Source organism: Xenopus laevis, chromosome 3S (genome assembly GCF_017654675.1).
Source record: "Xenopus laevis strain J_2021 chromosome 3S, Xenopus_laevis_v10.1, whole genome shotgun sequence".
NCBI classification, from domain to species: Eukaryota; Metazoa; Chordata; class Amphibia; order Anura; family Pipidae; genus Xenopus; species Xenopus laevis.
In genome coordinates, this window is record NC_054376.1 from 15,308,619 (window position 1) to 15,332,395 (window position 23,777).

Consider the following 23,777-nt stretch of genomic DNA (forward strand, 5'->3'; position numbering starts at 1 on the left):
ATCCAGGTTTTAAATGGTTTCTGAACACAGCATTACAAACACCATTGCATTGTGATGCTACAATTTTAATGTTATTGTTACTTTTTGTTACTTATCTTTATGCTACATTAAATATCGTAGATATTACAGTGCTTTTGCTTTGTCTTTGATTAAAGTTCTTTTAAAAAATAGCCCGGACTTGAAATATATCTTTTTCTTGCAGCCCAGGTTGGGTCACAAAGAATTGCGTATTGCATGTTCCCTACTTCTCCTTTACTTCCCCTTGGTGCTAAATGTTGTGTGGAGTTTGCAGTCGACCCTAAGGGGACCATAGACACACAGATCCTATCGTACGAATCGAGGATTTTCGGATCGTGTGTGCCGACATCTTTCATCCGGCGGAGATCGGTCGTTTGGTAGATCGGTCAGGTTTGATTTTGGCCCGACCGATCCCGACCGATCCCGCCGGAGCCCACGGCACATCGTAATTGGATCGCTCGGCCATACGGCCGAACAATCAGATTACCCCTGATATAGCCTTGTTTGTTAATGGCATGTTGGGGAAAGATACGGGGAAACGAGCGGATCTTTGCATCTATGGCCACCACTAGTGCTAGTGCTGATACAATATGATACAATTGCTTAGTTTGTTTATATTGCCCATTCATATTCCCTCCCTCTGCTGTTCATTCTCCTATGCTGTGTCACGCTGGGACTCTCCTGCATGCACCTCTGTTTAAAGGCAAAGCCACCTTACATAGGGAATGTGAGGTATAAGGGAATTTTATATTCCATGAGCCTGCATGGGAGGGTTGATGGCAAATAAATGGTTAAATGTTACAGCAGCTGTGTGCGGAGTTTAAACATTTTGTGAGGTAAAATTTTCCCGCCTAAGGTAGTTGCTGGGCTGATGTCTTGGCAAGGTTAGGATGTAAGGCCTCCATTGGCTAAGGGAAGGTCATGTGATTACGCGAGGAGGGTATATAAAGGGAGCGCTGAGTGTGATTGTGGTCATTCAGCGGTTGAGCAGAGGAGTGCTTCATTACCCTCCTGAGAGACGTCGCCGCTGAGATGTCTTCGCCGACCAGAGCGGAGGATTTCGTCCCTTGGCTGCAGAAGGCGGATCGTGAGGAGCTGCGCAAGATACTGGCGCACTGTCAGAGGGAGCTTCAGGAGCCGGATGACGATGCGCTGTCGGAGGAAGCGGCGGGACCATCCAAGTCGGCGCGAGTGGCGAGGAAGGCGAAGAAGGTGGTGGCAAAGAAAACAACCCCTCAGAAGCGGAAGCGGAAGTTGGTGAGGAGGATCCCGTGCCGTACGGATGTAGCTCCGCTGTGGCCTGCTTCTTCTCCTCCGCAAGATGCGACGGATACAGAAGTCAGTGAAGGCGCTGTTGCAAGTGGCCGGCAGGAGCAAAGAGCTGTACACTTACCAGCCAATCAGGCTGCTGTTTCCCCTCCCTCCCGATCTGTTTCCTCACAGGTCCGGCAGGAACAACCCGGAACTAGCAATATGCAATCTGACAGGACGTCGGATATCTTAAAGGAATTGGGTAAGTTATTGCAACAAGTGACTCATGAACAAACCACTCCTGGTGCGGCGTTAACGCTTACAAGCACAGGGGTTAATGAATATGCTTATAGAGATTCTTTTGCTTGTGAAACTACTCCTTTGGGCCTGCATTTATCTGCTGCCATGAGGGAAAAAATTATAAAGGTTCTCTTTTACCGGCAGCTAAAAATTTTCTTAGAACTGACCGTAAGGGGGATTCAGAGGAGGAAAGGCGAAGACCTGTGGCCAGGACTTTTTCAAACTGGCTTCAGGCATTTTGCATTTATGCAAATATATTATGTCAGAATAATCCAGAGCTTAGTCCAGGATTGTTTAAGCATCTGAATATAATCCTTGAAGCTTATAAGGGTTATGGGGGTATAGCATGGTATATATATGAAGATCGTTTTAGGCCGAAAAAATCCATCCACAGGTCGCTGACTTGGGGCACCAAGGACATTGATTTGTGGATGGGGATGCTCACAACCAAAGCGCCAGTTGTTAGTCCTGCTAATTTGACTAAACGGTTAAAAACACTTGTTGGACTTATAATGAAAGCTTTTGCAAATGGCAAAATAATTGTAGATTTAAGCATGAGTGCTCCATTTGTAATGCTGCACATCCTGCCTTTCGCTGTGCAAAAAGATTTGTGCAAAATAAATCCAATAAGGACCACCCAGCAAAAAGTGACAACCCCGGTGAGGCTGCAAAACATGCTGCCTTATCTAAGCATTTACCCCGACCAGCAGAAGGCAGCTCTAATTAGAGCCGGTTTTTCTGAGGGTTTTACAATCCCAGTTGATGAGATAAAATGGTATCCAGTTGTAGAGGATAATCTTAAATCAGTATATCATCATCCGGAGATAGTCAGGGATAAGCTGAGAAAAGAGCTGGTGTTAAATCGGATAGCTGGTCCTTTTTCTGATATTCCACTTCCAAATATGAGGATTTCACCTTTGGGAGTAGTCCCTAAAAAGGAAGTAGGTGCTTTTCGCCTTATACATCATCTATCCTTTCCACAGGGCCTGTCTGTGAATGATGCAATTTCATCTGATATTTGTTCTGTTGAATATGCATCATTTGACAAATCGGTCGATTTAGTCAGGCTTTGCGGGCGGGGAGCTATGTTAGCTAAGAGCGACGTCGAGTCGGCTTTTCGGCTTCTCCCTATTCATGAAAATTCACATCATCTTTTAGGTTTTCATTTCGATGGTTTTTATTATTATGATAAATGTCTCCCAATGGGATGCGCTATATCTTGCAGATATTTTGACATTTTTGCTACATTCGTGGAATGGACAGTAAAATTTGAAACCAGCTCTCAGCATATCCTTCATTATCTTGATGATTTTCTTTTTGTAGGCCCAGCTGGCACAAGAACGTGCGCAATGTTATTGAGTACATTTTTAGCCCTATCAAAACAGTTTGGTATTCCTATATCAAAAGAAAAGACTATTTTTCCGACTACAAATTTACAGTTTTTAGGAATAGAAATAGATACTTTGCAGATGGAGTTTCGACTTCCAGCTGAAAAGCTTCGAAAGCTCAGAAATGTAATTGCTACAGCTTTGGTAGCTAAAAAATTAAAGTTGAAGCATATTCAATCGCTCATTGGGCATTTAGTTTTTGCTACAAGAGTGATTCCAATGGGTAGGATATTCAATAGACGTTTGATAAGTTTAACTTGTGGAATTTCTAACCCAAATTGGCACATTCGGATTCCTACGGAAATAAAAGCAGATTTGGTTGTGTGGCGCGATTTCTTAGAGTTATATAATGGTAGAACATGCCTTCAAGACAGTTTTGTAGACAATTCTGTCATAGACTTATATACAGATGCAGCAGCAAGTGCTGGTTTTGGAGCTTACCTTCAAGGCAGCTGGTGTGTTAAAAGCTGGCCGGCGAATTGGCAAGAGATGGGTTTGACTAGCAACCTAGTCTTATTGGAAATATTCCCAGTGCTGGTGGCCTTAGACATTTGGGGTCCCAGGTTAGCTAACAAAAGGATTAGGCTCCATTCAGACAACATGGGTGTGGTACAAGTGATAAATAATTTATCAGCAAAATCACCCCCAGTGGTTATGGCTTTAAGACAAATAGTACTAAGAACCTTGGAACAAAACATTTGGTTGAGGGCTAAGCATGTACCAGGTTATCAAAATTGTTTAGCTGACGCTCTCTCTGGTTTTCAGTTTGCCAAATTCAGAGAACTTGCAAGAGAGGCAGTACAAGAGCCAGATCACTGCCCTCCATACCTATGGGATCTTGTAACGCAGTGTTAAAAAATTTATTGCAGAAATCGGTTTCTGAAAAAACCTGGTTAGCTTATAGCAGTGCTTGGATGGATTGGCAGGATTTTGTAAATCTACAAGACTCTGGAACGTCGGATATAGACTGTTTATTACTTTTTATTTTAGAACATGTGGAAACAAATCATACCTTATCATACATAAAGAAGCAACTAGCTGGAATATCCTTTTTCATCAAAATGCTGGGTGCAACAGATATAACAAAAGCACCAGTGATAAAGCAGATTTATAGAGGCATAGCGAGAGTAAATGTTAGCAGGGAAGATAGGAGACCAATTACTATGAACATATTACGCAAAATGTTGATGGCGTTAGAGGTAATTTGTTCATCCCTATATGAAGTAAAACTTTTTCAAGGGTTATTCTTAGTTATGTTTTTCGCTGCTTTAAGAATTAGTGAGGCAGTTTCAGAATCAAAATCAAAACCAGGGGGTCTTTTTCTTAAGGATGTTTCTATAATTCAAAATAAATTGAAAGTTTTTATTCGAAAATCAAAAACAGATAGCTTGGGAAAAGGAGCCATAGTTTGGATTGGTGTCTTTAAACATTTGAATCTCTGTCCAGTGACAGCTGTTAATGAATTTCTTGCGATAAGACCTAAAATTGATGGCCCATTTTTCATGCACGCTGATGGTTCGTATCTGTCAAAATTTCAGCTTTGTCAAATTTTTAAAAGGTGCATTAGGCATCTCGGACTTCCAGTTGACAAATACAAAAGTCACTCATTTAGGATTGGAGCGGCAACACAGGCTGCTTTAATGGGCATGGACGAGAAATTCATTAAGAGTATTGGTCGGTGGGATTCAAGGAGATTCAAATCGTACATTCGTCCCAACTTAGTAGATGTTATATAGTTTTTCTACTTTTCTTTTATAGGTTCTGAGTCATGTACAGTTTGGATCATCGGCCATTCTTATGTATTCTGGGCACAGAGAAGAGCAGTGATTAGACCATATGGTCCTAACTTGAGTTTCCCTCAGAACATTATAATTCGCTGGTTTGGTATCAGAGGAGCCATGTGGGCTGATTTACCTGCCATGATTTCTAGAATGTATGTAAATTGGGGACGACCTGATATCATTGTCATCCATTTGGGTGGTAATGATATAGGTCGAATGAGAACCATTGAGTTGATCAGAAACATCAGACGTGATGTGGCACAACTTCATTTCACGTTTATAGATACAATTATAACCTGGTCTGAAGTTGTTTCAAGAAGAGTATGGTTATATGATGTACAGCACAGACGGCTTGAGCGTTGCAGGCGTAAGCTGAATTTTGCAGTAGCAAAATTTTTGAGATCTCTCAATATGAATACTTACCGTCACCAGGAGCTGGAGTTGGGTGTTGAAGGCCTTTTCAGAGCAGATGATATAGGAAATGAAATTTTCAATACTGGTCTACAGACAATAATTGAGAAAGCTTTATTTAAATGGAGATGTGCCAAGGCTACTTTCATGATGTGAAGTAGCTTGGCGTGGTGGAAAGTAACTTTTAAAGAATGTAAACAGGCTTATGGCTTGGTGTTATTAAGGCTGAGCATTGAGAATGGTTAAACAAAATTGTTAAATTAAAAATTGGCAGCCTAAGTGTACAGGCTTGTACAGGCTGGCTAGGTTTATTACCAGTTATTATATATATACCTGTTATCAAAAAGAAATGCTTTCTGGAAAATATTGAGAGTTACAAATAAATACAGCTGCAGCCTTTTCTCCAACAAAAGCTCTTGGTGTCTGGTCTCTTTATTTTATTTAGTCCATCATACCATTCCCATGTGAGGTATAAGGGAATTTTATATTCCATGAGCCTGCATGGGAGGGTTGATGGCAAATAAATGGTTAAATGTTACAGCAGCTGTGTGCGGAGTTTAAACATTTTGTGAGGTAAAATTTTCCCGCCTAAGGTAGTTGCTGGGCTGATGTCTTGGCAAGGTTAGGATGTAAGGCCTCCATTGGCTAAGGGAAGGTCATGTGATTACGTGAGGAGGGTATATAAAGGGAGCGCTGAGTGTGATTGTGGTCATTCAGCGGTTGAGCAGAGGAGTGCTTCATTACCCCACCCTCCCACCCTAGAATATATTTAAAAAAAAAAAAAAAAAAATTATTATTGTCGCAGCAGTGGAAAGTAACTTTTAAAGAATGTAAACAGGCTTATGGCTTGGTGTTATTAAGGCTGAGCATTGAGAATGGTTGAACAAAATTATTAAATTAAAAATTGGCAGCCTAAGTGTACAGGCTTGTACAGGCTGGCTAGGTTTATTACCAGTTATTATATATATACCTGTTATCAAAAAGAAATGCTTTCTGGAAAATATTGAGAGTTACAAATAAATACAGCTGCGGCCTTTTCTCCAACAAAAGCTCTTGGTGTCTGGTCTCTTTATTTTATTTAGTCCATCATACCATTCCCATGTTACATGCTTCCTGAATCAGTTTATGGCACATAAGATTATAGGATATATTACCATCATTGTGTATAGCAGATGTAGTTCAGTAGAAACCCAAGTCCTACTCTTATGCTGCACAGCCCCACAGCAATCAACTGACTCAGCGTTGCTAATTTGCAAGGCATGAATGGTGCATAACAAACTGCAGTCTACTGTCACAGCACAAAGGGCATTGACCTGCCATGGCTAAAGCAGTTTATAGTCTCTGTACTTCTGACTCTTGAAACAATGTAGCTCAATGAACCAGATGATCTACAGACCTGGAAGAGACTTCTTGTGTATGTTGTTTCATTAGAACCAAAAACACAGAAATGGATCAACAAACACAGATTTGAATTGTATTTCTAAATAACTTAATAATTATTGTACATTTGGAATGAATGTATATAAGAAACTCATTTAGTATTTCTTCAAAAGTTTTTAGGTAGTAATCCCCTTTAATAACAACATCTCAGAGGTCAGACATTTTCCATTACTGTTACTGGTCCTATTTCCATTAATGGCACATTTGTAATTCAGTGTGGGCATAATAACAGGAACAGCAGCAAAGGCTGCTGGGGGCACCATATCGTCTCCTTACTGTTTTGTTTTTTCCTGATGACATGTCATCATCCAAAAAGACATTAAATGACAGGCAGTAAGGGACAGGGCTGCCTTGCAGGCACCAGTGCTGTGCTCTGCATCTTGTTCTGGATTTTCAGAGCCCTGGGGCAATACATTTCTAAATGAGCAGTAAGAGCCTAAGTGCTTTTGCACTTGTGTCTGAGGTCAAATGAAAATGATGCCAATTAACACAGTTGTAATTATGCCAATTAAATTTGGGGGTCAAACTTACAATTTGTTTTAAAGCCTGTTAGCCTTAGAAAATTCATATAAAAGCATGGATTTGTGTCAATACTATGCTCAACTGAAAACCCCCTGGAAGTACATTATGCGCATATCACATTGGATTTCAGAGAGTCGTCTCTTAAATAATCCAAGCAGAATCAGTGTTGAACAAGTTACGGTATACCAAAACACATTTTATTCGGCACACCACTTACTTTCTTTCCATATGGTGCATTCAACTCCTCAGGCTTCTTCCAAGCCAATTTCTCATACAAGAATCCCATAGGGAGGAAGCAAACCAGACACTTGGCTTTGCCTTTTAGAACATTTATTCCAGCAGAGTTGGCACAAGCTTTCGGGGTCAACCCCTTCCTCAGGTGCAATAAAAATCAAGTGAACACAATTGCATTAAATACCTTTAACACCATGTGAACTATCATGTGATACAATTTAACTCTTTAGTGCTTGATCCCATTCACCTTTATATAGTGAATTACATGAATCCCACAATTCATGAAGAAAGGAAGAGTCCCTTTAGGAAAATGCATTGCCTGCAATATAACAATAAATACTATAAATAACACATTTAAGATATACTTGTATCAAACATTACTTGTAACAATATTTAAAATGTACAAAACAGTTTAAAGACTATCCTTCAACCAGTAATGCTACAGTTGTAGCCTAATAGAAGAATTGTTACATACTATAAAAAACATCTCAAGTTAAAACTTTCGTTTAATCCCATAGGTGTAAAGGAATCCAATCTTTTTATCCATACTGCTTCTCTCTGTAACAGCCGTTTTCTTATATTACCGCCCCTCTCAGTAGTTACTTGTTCCAACACATTCCATCTTAGTTGGGCTACCGTGTGTTTATTATGAAAAAAATGTTTTGCCATCGACATTTCAGATACATTTTCTTTTTTAATTTCCTGTTTCTCTATATCTGGTGTATAATTTCCAATACTACTTTCATGTTCATTTAATCTAGTTTTTATAGATCTACTTGTCTGTCCCACATAGGTTAGTCCACATGGGCATTTTATCATATAAATGACTCCCTGTACTGTTACAGGTGAAATGCTCATTCAACTTTATTGGAAAGCCTTTCGAGGGATGTGCTGTTATGTCACCTTTCATAATACCGTTACAGTGTGCACATTCACCACATCTAAATGTACCATTTTTTAGCGGTGCCCGCAAAGTTTTCTTAGTCACCGTCTGTCCTATAGTTTTACCTCTTCTATAAGAAAATAATGGAGGGTCTTTAAACAATTTCCCTACTTCTCTATCCTTCTGTAGTATCCTCCAATGTTTCAAAATTATCCACCTAACATATGGTGTGGCGACTAAAAGTTGAAACAAATGGAATCTGAGTCCTTTTTTGTTTCCCCTTTCTTTCTTTTTCTCTTTAATAACTTATTTCGTTCCGTTACTTTAAGGTCTTGTTTTACCTCATTGAGTTGGTCCCTGTCATATCCTCTTTGTGAAAATTTTTTTATCATAGCCTCCGCTTCCTGTTCAGACACATTTTCCTTGGAGGTAATCCGTCTAACTCGACTTAACTGGCTACGTGGAAGTCCTTTAAACGCTCCTGGTGGATGACAACTTGATGGTAACAATATTGTATTGCAATCTGTAGGTTTATAATGGACTGCAGTTGACAGAATATTATTTTCCATGGAAACTTTAACATCCAAAAAGGCCAATTCCTGTTTAGACCATACAGAAGTAAATTTGATGGTATTGTGTACCCCATTTAAATTCTGCACCATCATTTCAAACTGATCCACAGTACCATCCCAAACCAGAAAAATATCGTCCATGTAGCGCCAGTAATGCAATATATACTTGTTCCACATAGTGTTATTAAGGATTTATTAACTTTCAAATTCATGCATAAAAGTATTTGCATATATGGGCGCCATATTAGCCCCCATAGCGCAGCCTATCTGCTGGACATATACTGCTCAAAAAACATAAAATAGTTTCTGGTCAATACCATCTCAAAAATTTCACATGCAAAATTAATCTCATGATTTTTTTTTATCCAATTTTGTTAAATATTGTCTTATGCTTTCAATTCCTTCACTATGTGGAATTGTAGAGTATAGATCACATACATCCACATACATTGCACCTGAGGAAAGGGTTGACCCCGAAAGCTTGTGCCAACTCTGCTGGAATAAATGTTCTAAAATTCAAAGCCAAGTGTCTGGTGTGCTTCCTCCCTATGAGAATTTTTGAACAAGTTACGGTTATTTTGAAATCTTTCCAATAATGTCATCTTATGTAAAATAGCCATCAAATAAGTCTCCAATACCTAAACTTGTGCTATTTTTGTGGCCACAGCCCCTAATTACCATGTTCATTTTACAAAATGTGGCAGGTTGTTAAAGTTTTATTTGTTATTACTGTTTTGTTAATAAAGGTGAATTGCCCTTTAACAGCTTAAAAGGCAATTCACCTTTATTAGCAAAACAATAATAACACAGAAAAAACACAGAAATGAAATAGTTTCTCCAAGAGACCTGCTTATCTCTAATTGTTACAATTGCTTCTTTGCTTATCTTAAATTGTTACAAAAGTATCCAAGTGCACCTGCCACTTATTCTGGACGCTCTGCAAAAAGAAACATTGTATATTTTTCTGTCTGTTCAGTGCAGGAGATCACAGAGAAAGTCTGGACATTTCAGTAACAATCTGTCAATATAATCTTGCAGTTGAATCAGCTGGAAGGTATAAACAGTAATACTGTACATTACGGCATAAAAGTAGTAATATAGTGCTGTTTCATTTATCGATGGCAAACCTCCTTGACTTCTGATTTCTCACTTACAACCCCACTGAAAGCAATAGCTCGCACATCCTTTTTCACAACTAAAGAAGCCATTTATGTACAGGGTCAGACTGGGCCAGCAGGGCCTGCTGGGCTTCACTGACCCAGGCCTGCTCTCTGCTCTAAGGCAGGATATTGGGCGCGTCTCTACCTTCTCATGGCACGGAAAGCCAAAGGGAGTCCTTCTCAGCGCCACAAGGAAGAAAATCTGTGCTAGATTTCTTGCAGTAGCGAAATAGAGCTACACAGAGATTATACATCAGCCTCTGCCCAAATGGAGTTTGCAATCTAAGGTTACTCTCAGATACACTAAAGTCAATTTCACACTAGGAGAAAATACAAACTAGGAGAAAATAAAAACTCCTTGCAGATGGTGTCCAGGCTTGACCCCAGTGATGTAAGATGATGAGAAGGGTGAGCCACTGTGAGATAACATGAAACACCTTTTTCAAGGTTGCAGCATAATAATGTTGCCATGCATTGTATTGATTGCTTTAGGGCCTTTTAAGGGTAGGGTTTATTCCCCTGAGACTTCAGTACCGGCTAGACCATGGGATAAAGATGCATAAAATAATCAAAAGTCATATAGTATCATGGAAATCAAAACATATTTTCACTATAACAATCAAAGAGGGGCCTCAGAGATACAGTGAAGATATTTGAATTGTGATCATTCTTCCAGCCATGGGTAGCAATTCAGCTTCTTATCAAAGAGTTGTTGCTTTCACTCAAGAGCTTTCATGGAAACTTAAAAGATGTTATTCATCCCAAAAACCAACTCTTCAACAGCCCAACAGCTCTCCCCAACTTAGTTACAGGTGCAAAGGGATTGTCCAGTGAGAATCATCCCCACTAATGGTAGATTATTCATATTGTTGTTCAAACATATTTCTGGTCATCACTATTACACTGTAATCAAACATAAGAAGATCTGATATAGAGCTGTTTAGTTTTCAGAGATAGATCAATGTCTTTGATGATGATCATATGAAACCAAGAAGAAAGCAAGCAGAATTCTCATTGAAAGATCCTATTGTATCAGTTGAGCCACTGGCCCTGTAGGATTTGGAAAACGTTTCTATTCTGTGCTACAAGAGGAACAACCACCCACACACACCTAGGTATGCCTCAGCTTCATTTCTGAGTCCCTTTCACAATGCAAGAAGAGCTTCCAGTATACTCAAGCAATTTTAATAACGATCTGTGGGCTATGGCAGGGCAGTCATCAGAAGTGCATGGAAATAAGGCACCTCTATTCATGAAAAGTGATTCCTATCACTGCTCAGTTAATGAACTGAAAATGTCCTTAATACACAGCTGGGTTCCTGATGGCATTCCAAGACACAGGAGCTCACTTTTATCCCTACTCTTTCCCTACTCTTTCCCCCCCAATAAGCAAATCCACCTTGAGTGAGGATGCACAGGAATAGGGAGCAAAGGGAATCCCGGGGTTTCTGGCCTAATCTATTGTCACTAATGTTCTCATGCAGATCATAATCTCTCAAGGATGGGGGTATATTTTGGTTTATTGTGTTTCGTTGTACAATTCCTTTGTGTCTTAAAGGACCAATCCTCCGATTTTTCTATCCATTGTGCTTTTTATTGAATACCTATGGAGTTGTTTATGCTATGTAAAGTTCTAATTACGCCATGTTTGGCTGGCTGAGGCCCCAATTGCCTTCATACCATGTTCCTGGACTGCTGGATAAAGCCTTCAGATGACTTTTTAGTCTGGTATTATGACCTCTGCCCAGGAAACCAACGCTTCAAGTTTACATTTTTTTATAGCCTGTGTTCTGAAATTGCTAATTCCGATAACTTGCTAATACTAACCCCAATGGGAGCCACAAAGGTATGCTGAGCTTTGGCCAAAATTACAGTCTACACACAACATTTTTCTTATGCACTCAGATCTCATGCACATTTGTTGCACCTAAATATTTCATTAGGTGACTTGTGTGACCTCTTTGTCATAAATCAGTGGGAATGCTGAAGAGGTTAAAAACCTTCAGTGGTCACATTACTTGACTGGGGTGGGCTTGCTGTTTTATTGGTACAGCAACAGCACCAACATTCCTGCAGCTATGCATTCAGTTTTTAGTTGTAACTGTATAACTATATAACCCCTTTATTGTATTATTTCATAGAAATCCCTGCAGCCCCACCCTAGGCCTTGGCTGAGTGCAGACAAAGTAAACTAGAGGGGTGGCAGCACTGGGTCTGCTACCCCATCAGCAATAACTAAGGCTAAAAAATGAATTCTGGGAATTCATAGGTAGACTAGGCGTTTTCCCAACCCTAAGCTTTCAAAATGGCCAGCAGTGCTGAGGGCTTCCATATAAACCCCCAAATTATGAATATTTTCTTAGGCCACATGCAGGGAAAGTTACATGCCTTCTTGGCTAGAGTGTAAAACTACCAGTCATTCTTGCCAAACCATTACGTACCTGTGTTTATTGCAAAAGAAATTCCACTTTAACTGCGGAGTAATTACTTGCATAATTACCTTGAAAATCCCCCAGATGCCTAGGCATCTGACTTACTTTAGTTACACCAAGGAGCAAGCCTGCAACTACAAAGAAGCTTTTCTCATATTCGATGCCAAGATTTCCAAAATGTCTTTGTATTAAATAACTTTTTTTTCCTGCAGGTGGGGGATATACTGTACAGGAAGCCAAATGTAGGCGTAGTTTTGGAGGAAAGTATTGTTCCATATGTATCTGAGAAAGAATATTTCAGTATAATGATTTTTCCTTTACTAAACATTTCCAGCCTTGCTAAATTAGTTCTGTACGCACATTTGTTATCTATAACAACTGTAGTATAATGGCTTGCTTTATTTTTTTCTACTAGTTGTGGGTCTTCTCTTTCTCCATAACATTGAGAATTATTTATTTAAGTCACACTTTTTTTCTCATTGCCTTTTAAAGGTGAAAAACACAATTTTTTTGTGGAAAAAAAAACTTGAATTTTTCCGAATTTAATATTAAACCCAGAGGGTGTTAAAAGTCTGAATAAAAAAGTACTAAATAAAATTTAAAAAGTTGTCGTATTCAGATTTTTTCATGATTTTATCAAGTTTTTTCCCGGCAAGAAATTATTGGGAAAATATATTTATAAATAAGGGAAAAAATCTGCAAAATTTTGGGATTTTGATAAATAACCCACATTATGTGAATGTTTGCAATTAAATCTTGTTCAAACTGCCAACAAGACTATCTCCATAAATTTATCAGCCTGTGAGGTTCAGGTGGAGATTGTCTTAATCACCTTAATCACACTTAATTTAAACTTAATCAACTAAATTGGCCACTGGCCAGTTTACCTATCTTGCTGCTGGTGACTAGATCTGGTTGCTCACTCCAACCTCTTTCACCCTAAGTAGCTGCCTCTGTTGCCTACCCCTAGATAAATCTATTACTATGTTTATGTACTTTTCACCAAAATGGCCTAGGATCATGTCTTCTGGCTTTGCATCCCAATTTTTACTTGTAATGTCTTCTTATATTATGTATTCAGGGCTTGTTTTTGGGCTAGGCAGATAAGGTCCTTATGAGCCTTGGAAAAACTATTAATCGATTTTTGGAACTAACTAGGATAGTTGAGGTCCCTGTATTCTTTAATTGCCCGGGACCTTGTCTTCTCTATATCTGTCCTTGAAGATTTACAGTCTGTAAGAAACTTTGGCCAGGCATTTCATACCCCCTAGCCTAGAGTATGGAACACAGGGTGTATTATACACTGAAGGAGACAAGCTAAAAACCGTCACTGCTACTTCTGATTTACTTGTATGTATGTATTTATTTTTTATATAGCACCACAATTGTAAGCAGTACTTTACAAAGTGTAAACACAAACACTTATAAAAGTAAAATACGGTAAATGTATGCTTATGTGCTCATGGGTTTCAATACACAGTTGAGATGTGGTCACTACCCAAAAGCTTACAATCTATTAGGAAACAAACAAAAACAAATGCATGTGGGGTAGAAGGTGTGTTGCTGCAGAGGAAGGCCATCTAGAAGATGATTTTTAATGAGGTTAAAGGAAAGTGTTAGTGTGGGAGGTTTCCTTATGGAAGACAGTAGAGCACTGATCCCCAACCAGTGGCTCGTGAGCAACATGTTACTCAACAACCCCTTGGATGTTGCTCCCAGTGGCCACAAAGCTGGTGCCTAATTTTGAATAACTGGTTCAGAGGAAAGGTTTTATTGCATAAAAAACAGGTGTACTGCCAAACTGAGACTTTGGTTGATTAATATTACACATAATGCTACCAAATGGCCAATCACAGCACTTATTTGGTATCCCCAGGAACATTGTTCATGCTTGCCTAGTCTAGTTCTCTTGCGTGGACATGTAATTATCAAGGGGACCATAAAGCCAAAATATCTAGATCTCTGGTGCAGACCATGCAACCAGATAAACATAGTAAATACATATATGTAGCTATACACTGGCAGAGGCATGCTTGTGACTTTTTTATATGTCCAATTGTATTCTGTCAAAATGAAAGTTTCCCATGATATAACCATCAAGGCAAAACAAATCTGAAAAACCTTATACAAACAACTTCTTATTTAGCTTTCTAAAAGCATCTTTGAGACAGCTATTGGCTAACAATATTTGATTTCACAATATTATTGTATGTCTCAAAGCAACTCATCACTCACAAAATATATTCCTAATGGTCTCTATTAAAACATTTTACAAAGGAACAATTTATTTTGAATTGATTAGACTTTCAAATCCCTTCTCCTTTGTGTTGACACAGCAGACCCATTTCCTTCTAAGACTGCCATTCACACTATGGTGACAGACAATTCTGGAGACAGAAGTGACAGACACAGCCCAGTGACGCCGCACGAGAGAGAGACAGAGTACAATTAAAGCCCCAAAACACTGTTGCAAGTAAACAAGCATAGAAGAATAAGGATTAAGGATTAAGAATGAATTTTCCATAATCTGTATATAGAAGAAATGAAACAATTATAATGGGCAGACTTATACTGTTCTTATTAAAAACAACGAAAATGTAAACGGTTATGTTTTAGGATGTGGTAGACATTGACATTCTAAGGTTATTTTCAACTGGTCTGGACATTTTTGATTTTTTTAAGTTATTTTGTGCCTCTCTGATTCATTTCCAGCCTATTCATCAAACCACTGCTTGGTTTCTATGTTATTTTAGGTGGGATCCTAAAAACCAGGTAAATGTTATATACCACACTTTCCATAATGGAAAATGTAAAGATCTGGCTCATTTGTCAAAATTATTCTCTGCTCCTGCCAGTTTTTTCTAGCCTAGTACAGTTAAAAACATTTTATCCTGTTGCCAAAAACTTCAACAAAATCAGTAATCCAAGGTCAAAAGTAATGAAACCTTTTTTTTTTTTGCACTGTGCGGAAATGTTATTGTAATGCAAATCGGTGGGAAAGTTTTGCATCCTAGCAAAAAGTTTTCTTATCTTTTTTCTTAAGAAAAAATACCACATTTTCATTTTCTGGCAAAGAGAACTGGGCACCTTCACCATTATCAGAAGATATTTCAATAGTAAAGCCTAAGGGATTCCTTATGTCAGGCGGAGGTTAGCCATAGGAAAAAAGGCGTACAGAGATTCCTGGGGACACCGAAAATGGGCACCTACCCTTGTCTTAACTTCATCTGCTGCCCCTCTATAATAAAAGGTGATATATTGAGACATCCTACACAAGGCGTACCGATAAAGGTTAAGCATTTCGCTACATGTGACACAACAAATGTCATTTATCTGTTAAAATGCCCTTGCGGTATGGGATATGTTGGTCAGACACTTAGGGGCCGATTCATCAATAGTCGAATATCGAGGGTTAATTAACCCTCGATATTCGACTGGGAATTAAAATCGTTCGACTTCGAATATCGAAGTCGAACGATTTTGCGCAAATCCTGCGATCGATCGATCGAAGGATTTTTCGTTCGATCGAACGATTAAATCCTTCGAATCGAACGATTCGAAGGATTTGAATCCAACGATCGAAGGAAAATCCTTCGATCAAAAAATCACAGGCAAGCCTATGGGGACCTTCCCCATAGGCTAACATTGACTTCGGTAGGTTTTATCTACCGAAGTAGGTGGTCGAAGTATTTTTTAAAGAGACAGTACTTCGATTATCGAATGGTCGAATAGTCGAACGATTTTTACTACGAATCGTTCGAATCGTTCGAATTCGAACGAATTTAACCAATTCGATGGTCGAAGTACCCAAAAAATACTTCGAAATTCAAAGTTTTTTACATTCGAATTCTTCACTCGAATTTTGTAAATCTGCCCCTTAGATCGGTGAAAACCCGTATAAAAGAACATAGAGGTAGTATACGGAACTTTAAACATGGTACTGCTACAGATACTACTGTCTCACGACATTTCAATACCTCAAACCATAATCTCTCCCAGCTGAAGTGGACAGTACTTGAGGTTATAAATCCCCTCACAAGAGGAGGAGACATGCTGAAATATCGATTGCAAAGGGAGGCTTTTTGGATTAAAAAATTGGATACTCTGCAACCAAAAGGTTTAAATGACAGTTGGAGCATTAAATGTTTCTTGGGGTAATTTAAAAATGAGATACTAACATATGTGTTTTCTTCGCCAACAGATAAAGTTATATACCTATATGCCCATACTTTACAAGATCGAAATATTCGAATATTACTATAGTTACCACTCAAGATAATAGTAAGATCCGGGCATTCCTTCCTATTGTTTATTCTAAAGATGTTATATCATGTCTTTGGTAGGCCCTAGCTTTCAGGGCAGTTCCAGTTTGTTTTTTGCATCTACATATTCTTATATGAACTATGTGTAACATTGATTTACAAGTGAAAACACACCACGATGGGTGTAATGGACTCATATGCTAATGAACGATTTACCACTCCCACTTTGGGAATGACATCATTTCCCTCCTCACTATAAAGTTATGCACTATTTGACATGTGCACTATACTTGATAAAGGGCCTGTGTGCCCGAAACATGTTGTTTGAATAAACACTTTTTGCAGCTAGTACTGCTTCAGTGGCTCATTCACAGTTCCTGTTTTCCTTATGCATATTTCAATAGTAATCTATTTACTAGGGTCCGGTTTATACTAGCAATCAAGCAGTGGTTTGAGTTAGAAATAGTGATGGGCGAATTTGGGGCATTTTGCTTTTGCCAAAAAATTCTCGAATTTACTGCGAAATTCGCAAAACGGCGAAAAATTCGTGAAACAGTGCCGGTGTCTAATTTTTTGACGCCGGTGTCTGTTTTTGACGCTGGCGTCCGTGTTTGCCGAAATTGCACCGGCGGTTTTGCGAATTTATTCGCCGGTGGCGAATTCACGCCTGTCGGATAAATTCGCCCATCACTAGTTAGAAACTGGAGTATGAATAGTAGTGGGCTTGAATACAAAGATATGTAATAGAAAGTAGCAATAACATTTCCCTCACAATAGAACAATAGATTGTTAAGCTGCCAGGGTCAGTGAACCCCATTTGAAAGCTGGAAAGAGACAGAAGAGGAAGGCAAAGATTCAAAAACTATAACAAAAAAAAGATTGAATTGAATAGTGGCTAAAAATAAGCTGTATTATAATTTAGTAAAAGTTTAACTTTTCCAGGTCTCTTTAATAATGGTGATTCCTATGTAAAAAAAAAAAACATTTCCTACACAAACACACACTTTTGGAAATAAATACTTTTCAAAACCATAAAATAAATAATATACATTTATAAATCAACCACAAAAATATCTCCAGATGCAGAAACATTTGGACTCTTCAAATATGTAACCATAACAAATCATTATTTTTATTACAGACAGATGACCATGAGCCTGTCAAGCTGAATTAACATTGAAATATGTATTTTTATCATTAAACTGCACCAAACCAAATAAGAAATATGGCAAATTTTGATTCATAGACTATTCAGGGTTATTTCAACATCATAAAACAATGATTTATAGACTCTGCTGCTTTATGTGCTCTGACATACTGCATACAGAAAATGGAGTTACTGTATATCATTTAGCTTGCTTGATGTCACCCACAAAGACACATCTCTGAATTCCCGATGGGCCAATTAAAACCTGTGTACGATAGCAGAGATGTCAACTAATTCTACGTCATCAGTATCATAATGACCCAGTATAATGCCAAGAATGGATCATTATTGCACAGATATTTTTCTAGTTGACATATATATTCATTATGACTTTATTTTTAATAAAAAACAGCCAGCTAGATTACATTCACCATCATCAGAGAGTCAGCAGGTTACTGTTTCAAATAAAAGTATGGGGTAAAGAATATATTTTAAAGGGTATATTATATTAAAGGGATTCTGTCATGGGAAAAGATGCTTTTTACAAAATGCATCAGTAAATAGCTCTCCTCCAGCAGAATCCTGAATTGAAGTCCATTTTTCAAAAGAGAAAACAGATTTTTTATACTTATTTATTTTGAAAATATATTTATATATATATATATATATTTATTTTGAAATTTGACATGGGGCTAAACATGTTTTCAGTTTCCTAGGTGCCCCCAGTCAAGTGACTTGTGATCTGATAAACTTCATTCATTCTTTACTGACACTGCAAATTGGAGTGATATCACCCTTTCCCTCCCCCCCAAAAGTTCCACAACTTGAATTATAAGAATATTACTTTAACACTTTTATTTAGCAGACCTTCAGAAACCTTAATAATCTACCCTGACACTCGGTACTTTAGCTGCCATACCTTCAATCTACAGTCACTGAATTTGAGAGTGAACCCAAAGTGGCCCGACCCCCAACCTTTTATTAATAAATGAAATATGTCAAATTTGTTTTGTTATAGCTATGAAAATAGGCACAATCTTTTTAATTAAGTAATTATAACTAACTTATGAATGTATTACAGGTATGGGATCCATTATCCAGAAACCCATTATCCAGAAAGCTCCAAGTTATTGAAAGGTCATCTCCCATAGACTCAATTTTATCCAAATAATAACACTTAAAAATGATTTCCTTTTTCTGTGTAATAATAAAACAGTAGCTTATACTTGCTCCCAACTAAGATATGACTAATTCTTATTGGAAGCAAAACCAGCCTATTGGGTTTATTTAATGTTTACATGATTTTCTAGTAGACTTAAGGTATGAAGAACCAAATTACGGAAAGAATCTCTTATCTGGAAAACCCCAGGATCCAAGCATTCTGGATAACAGGTCCCATACTTGCACTACAGAGACCTGTAAACATAAACCCAATAAGATTGTTTTAACACAAATATGGTTCTACACTAGTTTAGTTTATTGACTATTAAACGGGCTTTTGAGAGATAATGTACCCCAAAAAACAGAGGGGACCTCAAAAATACTTCCAAGGACCACCAGGGACTGCTAGACCACCAGGTACCCTTACAGTAGGTTAATAATTACAAGTAGAATTTTTTAAGAGAGTCGCACAGACACAATATTTGTTGTAGGTGGGGAGCTTACCCCATTTTATTGTAACCACCTGTGTATCAATGTTTCGGGGTGTACCCCCTCCCTGAAACTTTGAAGCACAGGTGGTTACTATAAAAGGGGTAAGCTCCCCACCTGCAACAAACATGGTGTCTGTGTGACTCTCTTAAAAAATTCTACTTGCATTTGATTGAGGTGTGCTGACCGTCTAGGGTGATCGACACCACCAGGCAGGAGAAACATAGGAAAGTTGAAGAGGTGTGGCCTATTCATATACAGGTTTCTAAGTAGACATATGATGTAAAGATAACTTACATGACTTCTTCGGCTGTTGAAAGGTGAATTTTAGCTTGGGGGATGACGCGGCCTTCCAGGATGACTTGTGTACTTCTTCAGGCTTCTTAGCAATGGGGACAATCTCTAACAATGTCTTGACAGATTCAGCTGTAACTGCATTGGAGGATATAGGCACAGGTGAATTTGATGTGACTCTGTCAGTAGTCAAGCTTGGCACCTCACTTTTAATTTCCACTGGTTCTTGGTCATTGAATTCCCAATTGGTTGTTTGGTTATAGTCACTTTCCTGACGATTTTTAAAAACATCATCCTCATCATTAAGATCTGAATTTTCATTGGTTCTTTCCCAAGATTCGTATTCATTCATTTCATTCGGCTCAGATTCCATTAAGGATTGAGAATCAGTACGTACCACCAATGGACCACCTAATGTGTTTAAAGATGACAGATCTGCTTTAAGCATCATGCCTTCTTCAGTAAATATCCTGATCCAATTGTTCACACCAGCTCTTCATCAGACCACCTCTCATAATCAGCAGGCTCTCTTTTCTATTAAAAATGAGTTCCTTTCGCGCTGACCAATGTGTATTGTTTAGACAAAAAACAAGCAGTCACCGCAATTATAGCATAATTTTTTCCACTGAAAGGGGAAGCGTTGCTGTTCTATTTATTATATTACTCGCAGCAATAGAATAAAGCTGTTTCCCTTAGGCTTTTTTAGTAAGGTACAGGCGGAGAGGATAAGGATATGTGAAATCAAATAAGCACTACTCCAAAGGAAATTGGTCCCAGAACAAGCTGCTGTATGGACAGGTTTGGGGTACAGCAAAACACTTTCTGAGTTTTTTAATAGTTCAGAGTCTGATTGCACTCTGGGATAATTTCATCTTCTTCCTTTCAGTCCTTTCCTGAGATCAGTTCCTCCTGTTCTGTTTCCTAAAACAAAGGAACATCCAAAAAATACCAAAACATTAGATTGAGCAGGTGTGAGGAAGGCACATAGGTGATTATGTAGCATGGGAAAATGTTTGAACTTTTCCAGCAACAAATGGCAACCAACCGATAAATAGTAATAGATAATTTGTTTATTTCCTATATGAACACTTAGGGGCACATTTATCAAGGGTCGAATATGGAGGGTTAATTAACGCTCGAATTCGACCCTCGAAGTTAAAGCCTTCGAATTTGAATATCGAATTCGAAGGATTTAGCGCAAATACTTCGATCAAGCGATCGAAGTAAAAATCAAAAGAATTGAACGATTCGAAGGATTTTAATCGATCGATCTAAGGATTTTTCTTCGATCAAAAAAAGTTAGAAAAGTGATGGGAAAGGTCCGCATAGGCTAACATTGTACCTCGGTAGGTTTAACCTGCCGAAGTATGTAGTCAAAGTATTTTTTAAAGAGACAGTACTTCGACTATCGAATGGTCGAATAGTCGAATGATTTTTTTTCGATGGTCGAAGTACCCAAAAACATAGTTCAAAATTCTACGTTTTTTTAATTCGAATCCTTCACTCGAGCTTAGTAAATGTGTACTGACGAGCGGTTGAAGCTGCGCTCCCCTGTGTTCCGTTTTTCTGCTTTCAGCCGCAGGGGAGCGCAGGAATAGACACATTTAGCTTTTTTCAATGGGGCTGTACTCACACAGGCGCGTGTAGGCACCGAACGCATGAAAAATGCAGCATGTTGCGTCGCAACCTGCGTTCGGCGCCTACACACGCCTGTGTGAGTACAGCCCCATTGAAAAAAGCTAAATGCGTCTATTCCTGCGCTCCCCTGCGGCTGAATGCAGAAAAACGGAATGCAGGGGATCGCAGCTTCAACCGCTCGTCAGTAAGAGCCCTTACAGTCAGTACATATTCCACATTCTAATTTGCATAGTAGTCTGTGATTAACCGTTTTACTAAGTATCATCCTGTATTTCCTCTTCCCTATAATTTTTGGTGAAGTGACCATATTTCATGGCAGCACGTTGACTTTCTTGCTTTGATCTACAGCAGGGGAGCACAGTCTCCAAGATCTCTCAGACCAACTCTCCAACTATCTTTTGGTGCATACCCACGGGCATTTAGACATATATCTGCACTTCTCCATTTACTGCTGCTCCACCACTCCTGGACATGCTTTCAAAGAATTTAGAATAAGCCAGGAGTGGTGTTAATTATGCAGTAATTTCTGGGGGAGAATTTAACCCCCTAGCTCTAGTCAGCTGCCTATCAACCAACCATACCCCTAGTCCTGGCCCTGACTGAGCCGCCTCCCCCACCCCCAAGAGTTGCAGGGTCTATTTCCTTTATAGTTACACCCTTGCCATGCAGGGACCCTTGGAGAAGGAGTCCTAGTGAGGGTCAATAACGATCAGTTATTGAATTGTTTGACCTTTATTCCCTGGCACTGCACCTGTGTTGAAACATTTACAAGTGAGACTGATTGGTCTAGATAAAATTGAACATTTCCTCTTTTAGTAAGTGATTAAAATTTTGAATATTGTTGTTGTCCTACTGAAATGACCAGCATATTCTCCAAAAAAGATACATGTAATCTTGTTTTGCTAAAGCAAATTTCAAAAGGTTTTTATGCACAAACTTCACGCACACATTAGACCATGTGCTGCACACTGATTAAGGTTTCCGTCTAACTGTTACAATGCACAATCAGCAAAAAATAGATGTAACAGGCTTGAAACCTATTTACAAAAGACTGCCATCTGGCTTGAGTTTATATGAACACATCCAGGCAGAGTGGGTTATTTACCCTGGCAGGTCTGAAAGTCTACACAGGATAAAAAGATTCTTTCAACATGAAGAGAGGCACCATGACTCCTGCTCTGTGTGCAGTGAAGTCATCTCTCAGCTCTGGAGATGAGTTCTGCTTCATTTAAATGAATGGAAAAAAGGAGCCAATTACTATGCCAGACTTCTTTTTGCCTTTTTAACTCTCGCTATTCAATTTGCAAATGCTGCAGCCCGCACTAACTTGAACGGTTCAGGTCCTGCTGAAAGCGACAGACTAAAATCATGTAGGAATAACAATTTACCTTCTTTGCCTGCCAATCAGCAGCAATCAGGAGCATTCCTCTTAACAAGATACTATTGAAAAATTATAATTGGGTCTAGACGATTTGTATGATGCATGGTAAATGAATGCAGTCTTGCAAAACAGTGATTTCTTTGTCTGTGTTTTGAAAAATAACAGTCAATTACTTCTGATTACATGGAGACGATTATTTACCAGTGACATATCTGGTTCCTTCCTGTCCAAAAAACACCAAATTTCTCTGGCTGAGATCAGAGAATCCCTACATTCAGCAAAGAGAAGGTTTAAAGGTGGCCATACACAGGGAGATGTCGCCAAACGAGTAGTGATGGACGAATTTGGGGTGTTTCGCTTCGCCAAAAAATTTGCGAATTTCCCTCTAAATTCACGAAACTGCAAAAAATTCGCGAAACGGCGCAGATTTGGCGCCGGTGTCCGTTTTTTTGATGCTGATAAATTCACCCATCACTACAAACAAGCGGATTTCTCCCTGATATGCCCACATTGAGGTGGGCAATATCGGGCTGATTCGATCGTGGGCCCTCATTTGGATCAGAATGGAGGCCATACGAGTGGTTGGATCTCGGGTCTGCTTCAACTAACAGATGCGGCCGTGATCCAACGGGATTTTTTACCCTGCCTGATCAACATCTGGCTGACTTTCGGCCAGATATCGTTCGGGGAAGCCCGTCAGATGATCCCACACACTGGCCAATAAGCTACCATGTATTGGGTCCTTAAGAGCAGTACATGGGTGGAATTATCTGAATTTTTTAATTATACAAGAGCCACGAATATCCTGCAAAATCTATCTATCTATCTATCTATCTATCTATCTATCTATATCTACAAGAGCCATGAATATTCTGTAAAATGATATTATTAATACTGTTTTTTTGTTAATATGTGTCACATGACTAATATACTTATACTTACTATATATAAAAATATTAGACATTAAAAAGCAATCAGCCTGTGGCCTTGTGCACTTATATGGTCATGGAACC

At 38.8% G+C, this 23,777-nt stretch overlaps 1 protein-coding gene across 1 annotated transcript in view; it reads right to left on the reverse strand.

Annotated features, from left to right (window-relative positions):
* Window positions 1-23,777, reverse strand: part of LOC108712637 (synaptopodin) — an 82,624-nt gene that overhangs the window by 36,521 nt on the left and 22,326 nt on the right. Inside the window, exon 2 of the mRNA XM_018254950.2 lies at window positions 19,749-20,666. Within this exon, the coding sequence (XP_018110439.1) occupies window positions 19,749-20,196 (448 nt within the window). The 5' untranslated portion in view covers window positions 20,197-20,666. The remainder of the gene's footprint in view (window positions 1-19,748; window positions 20,667-23,777) is intronic.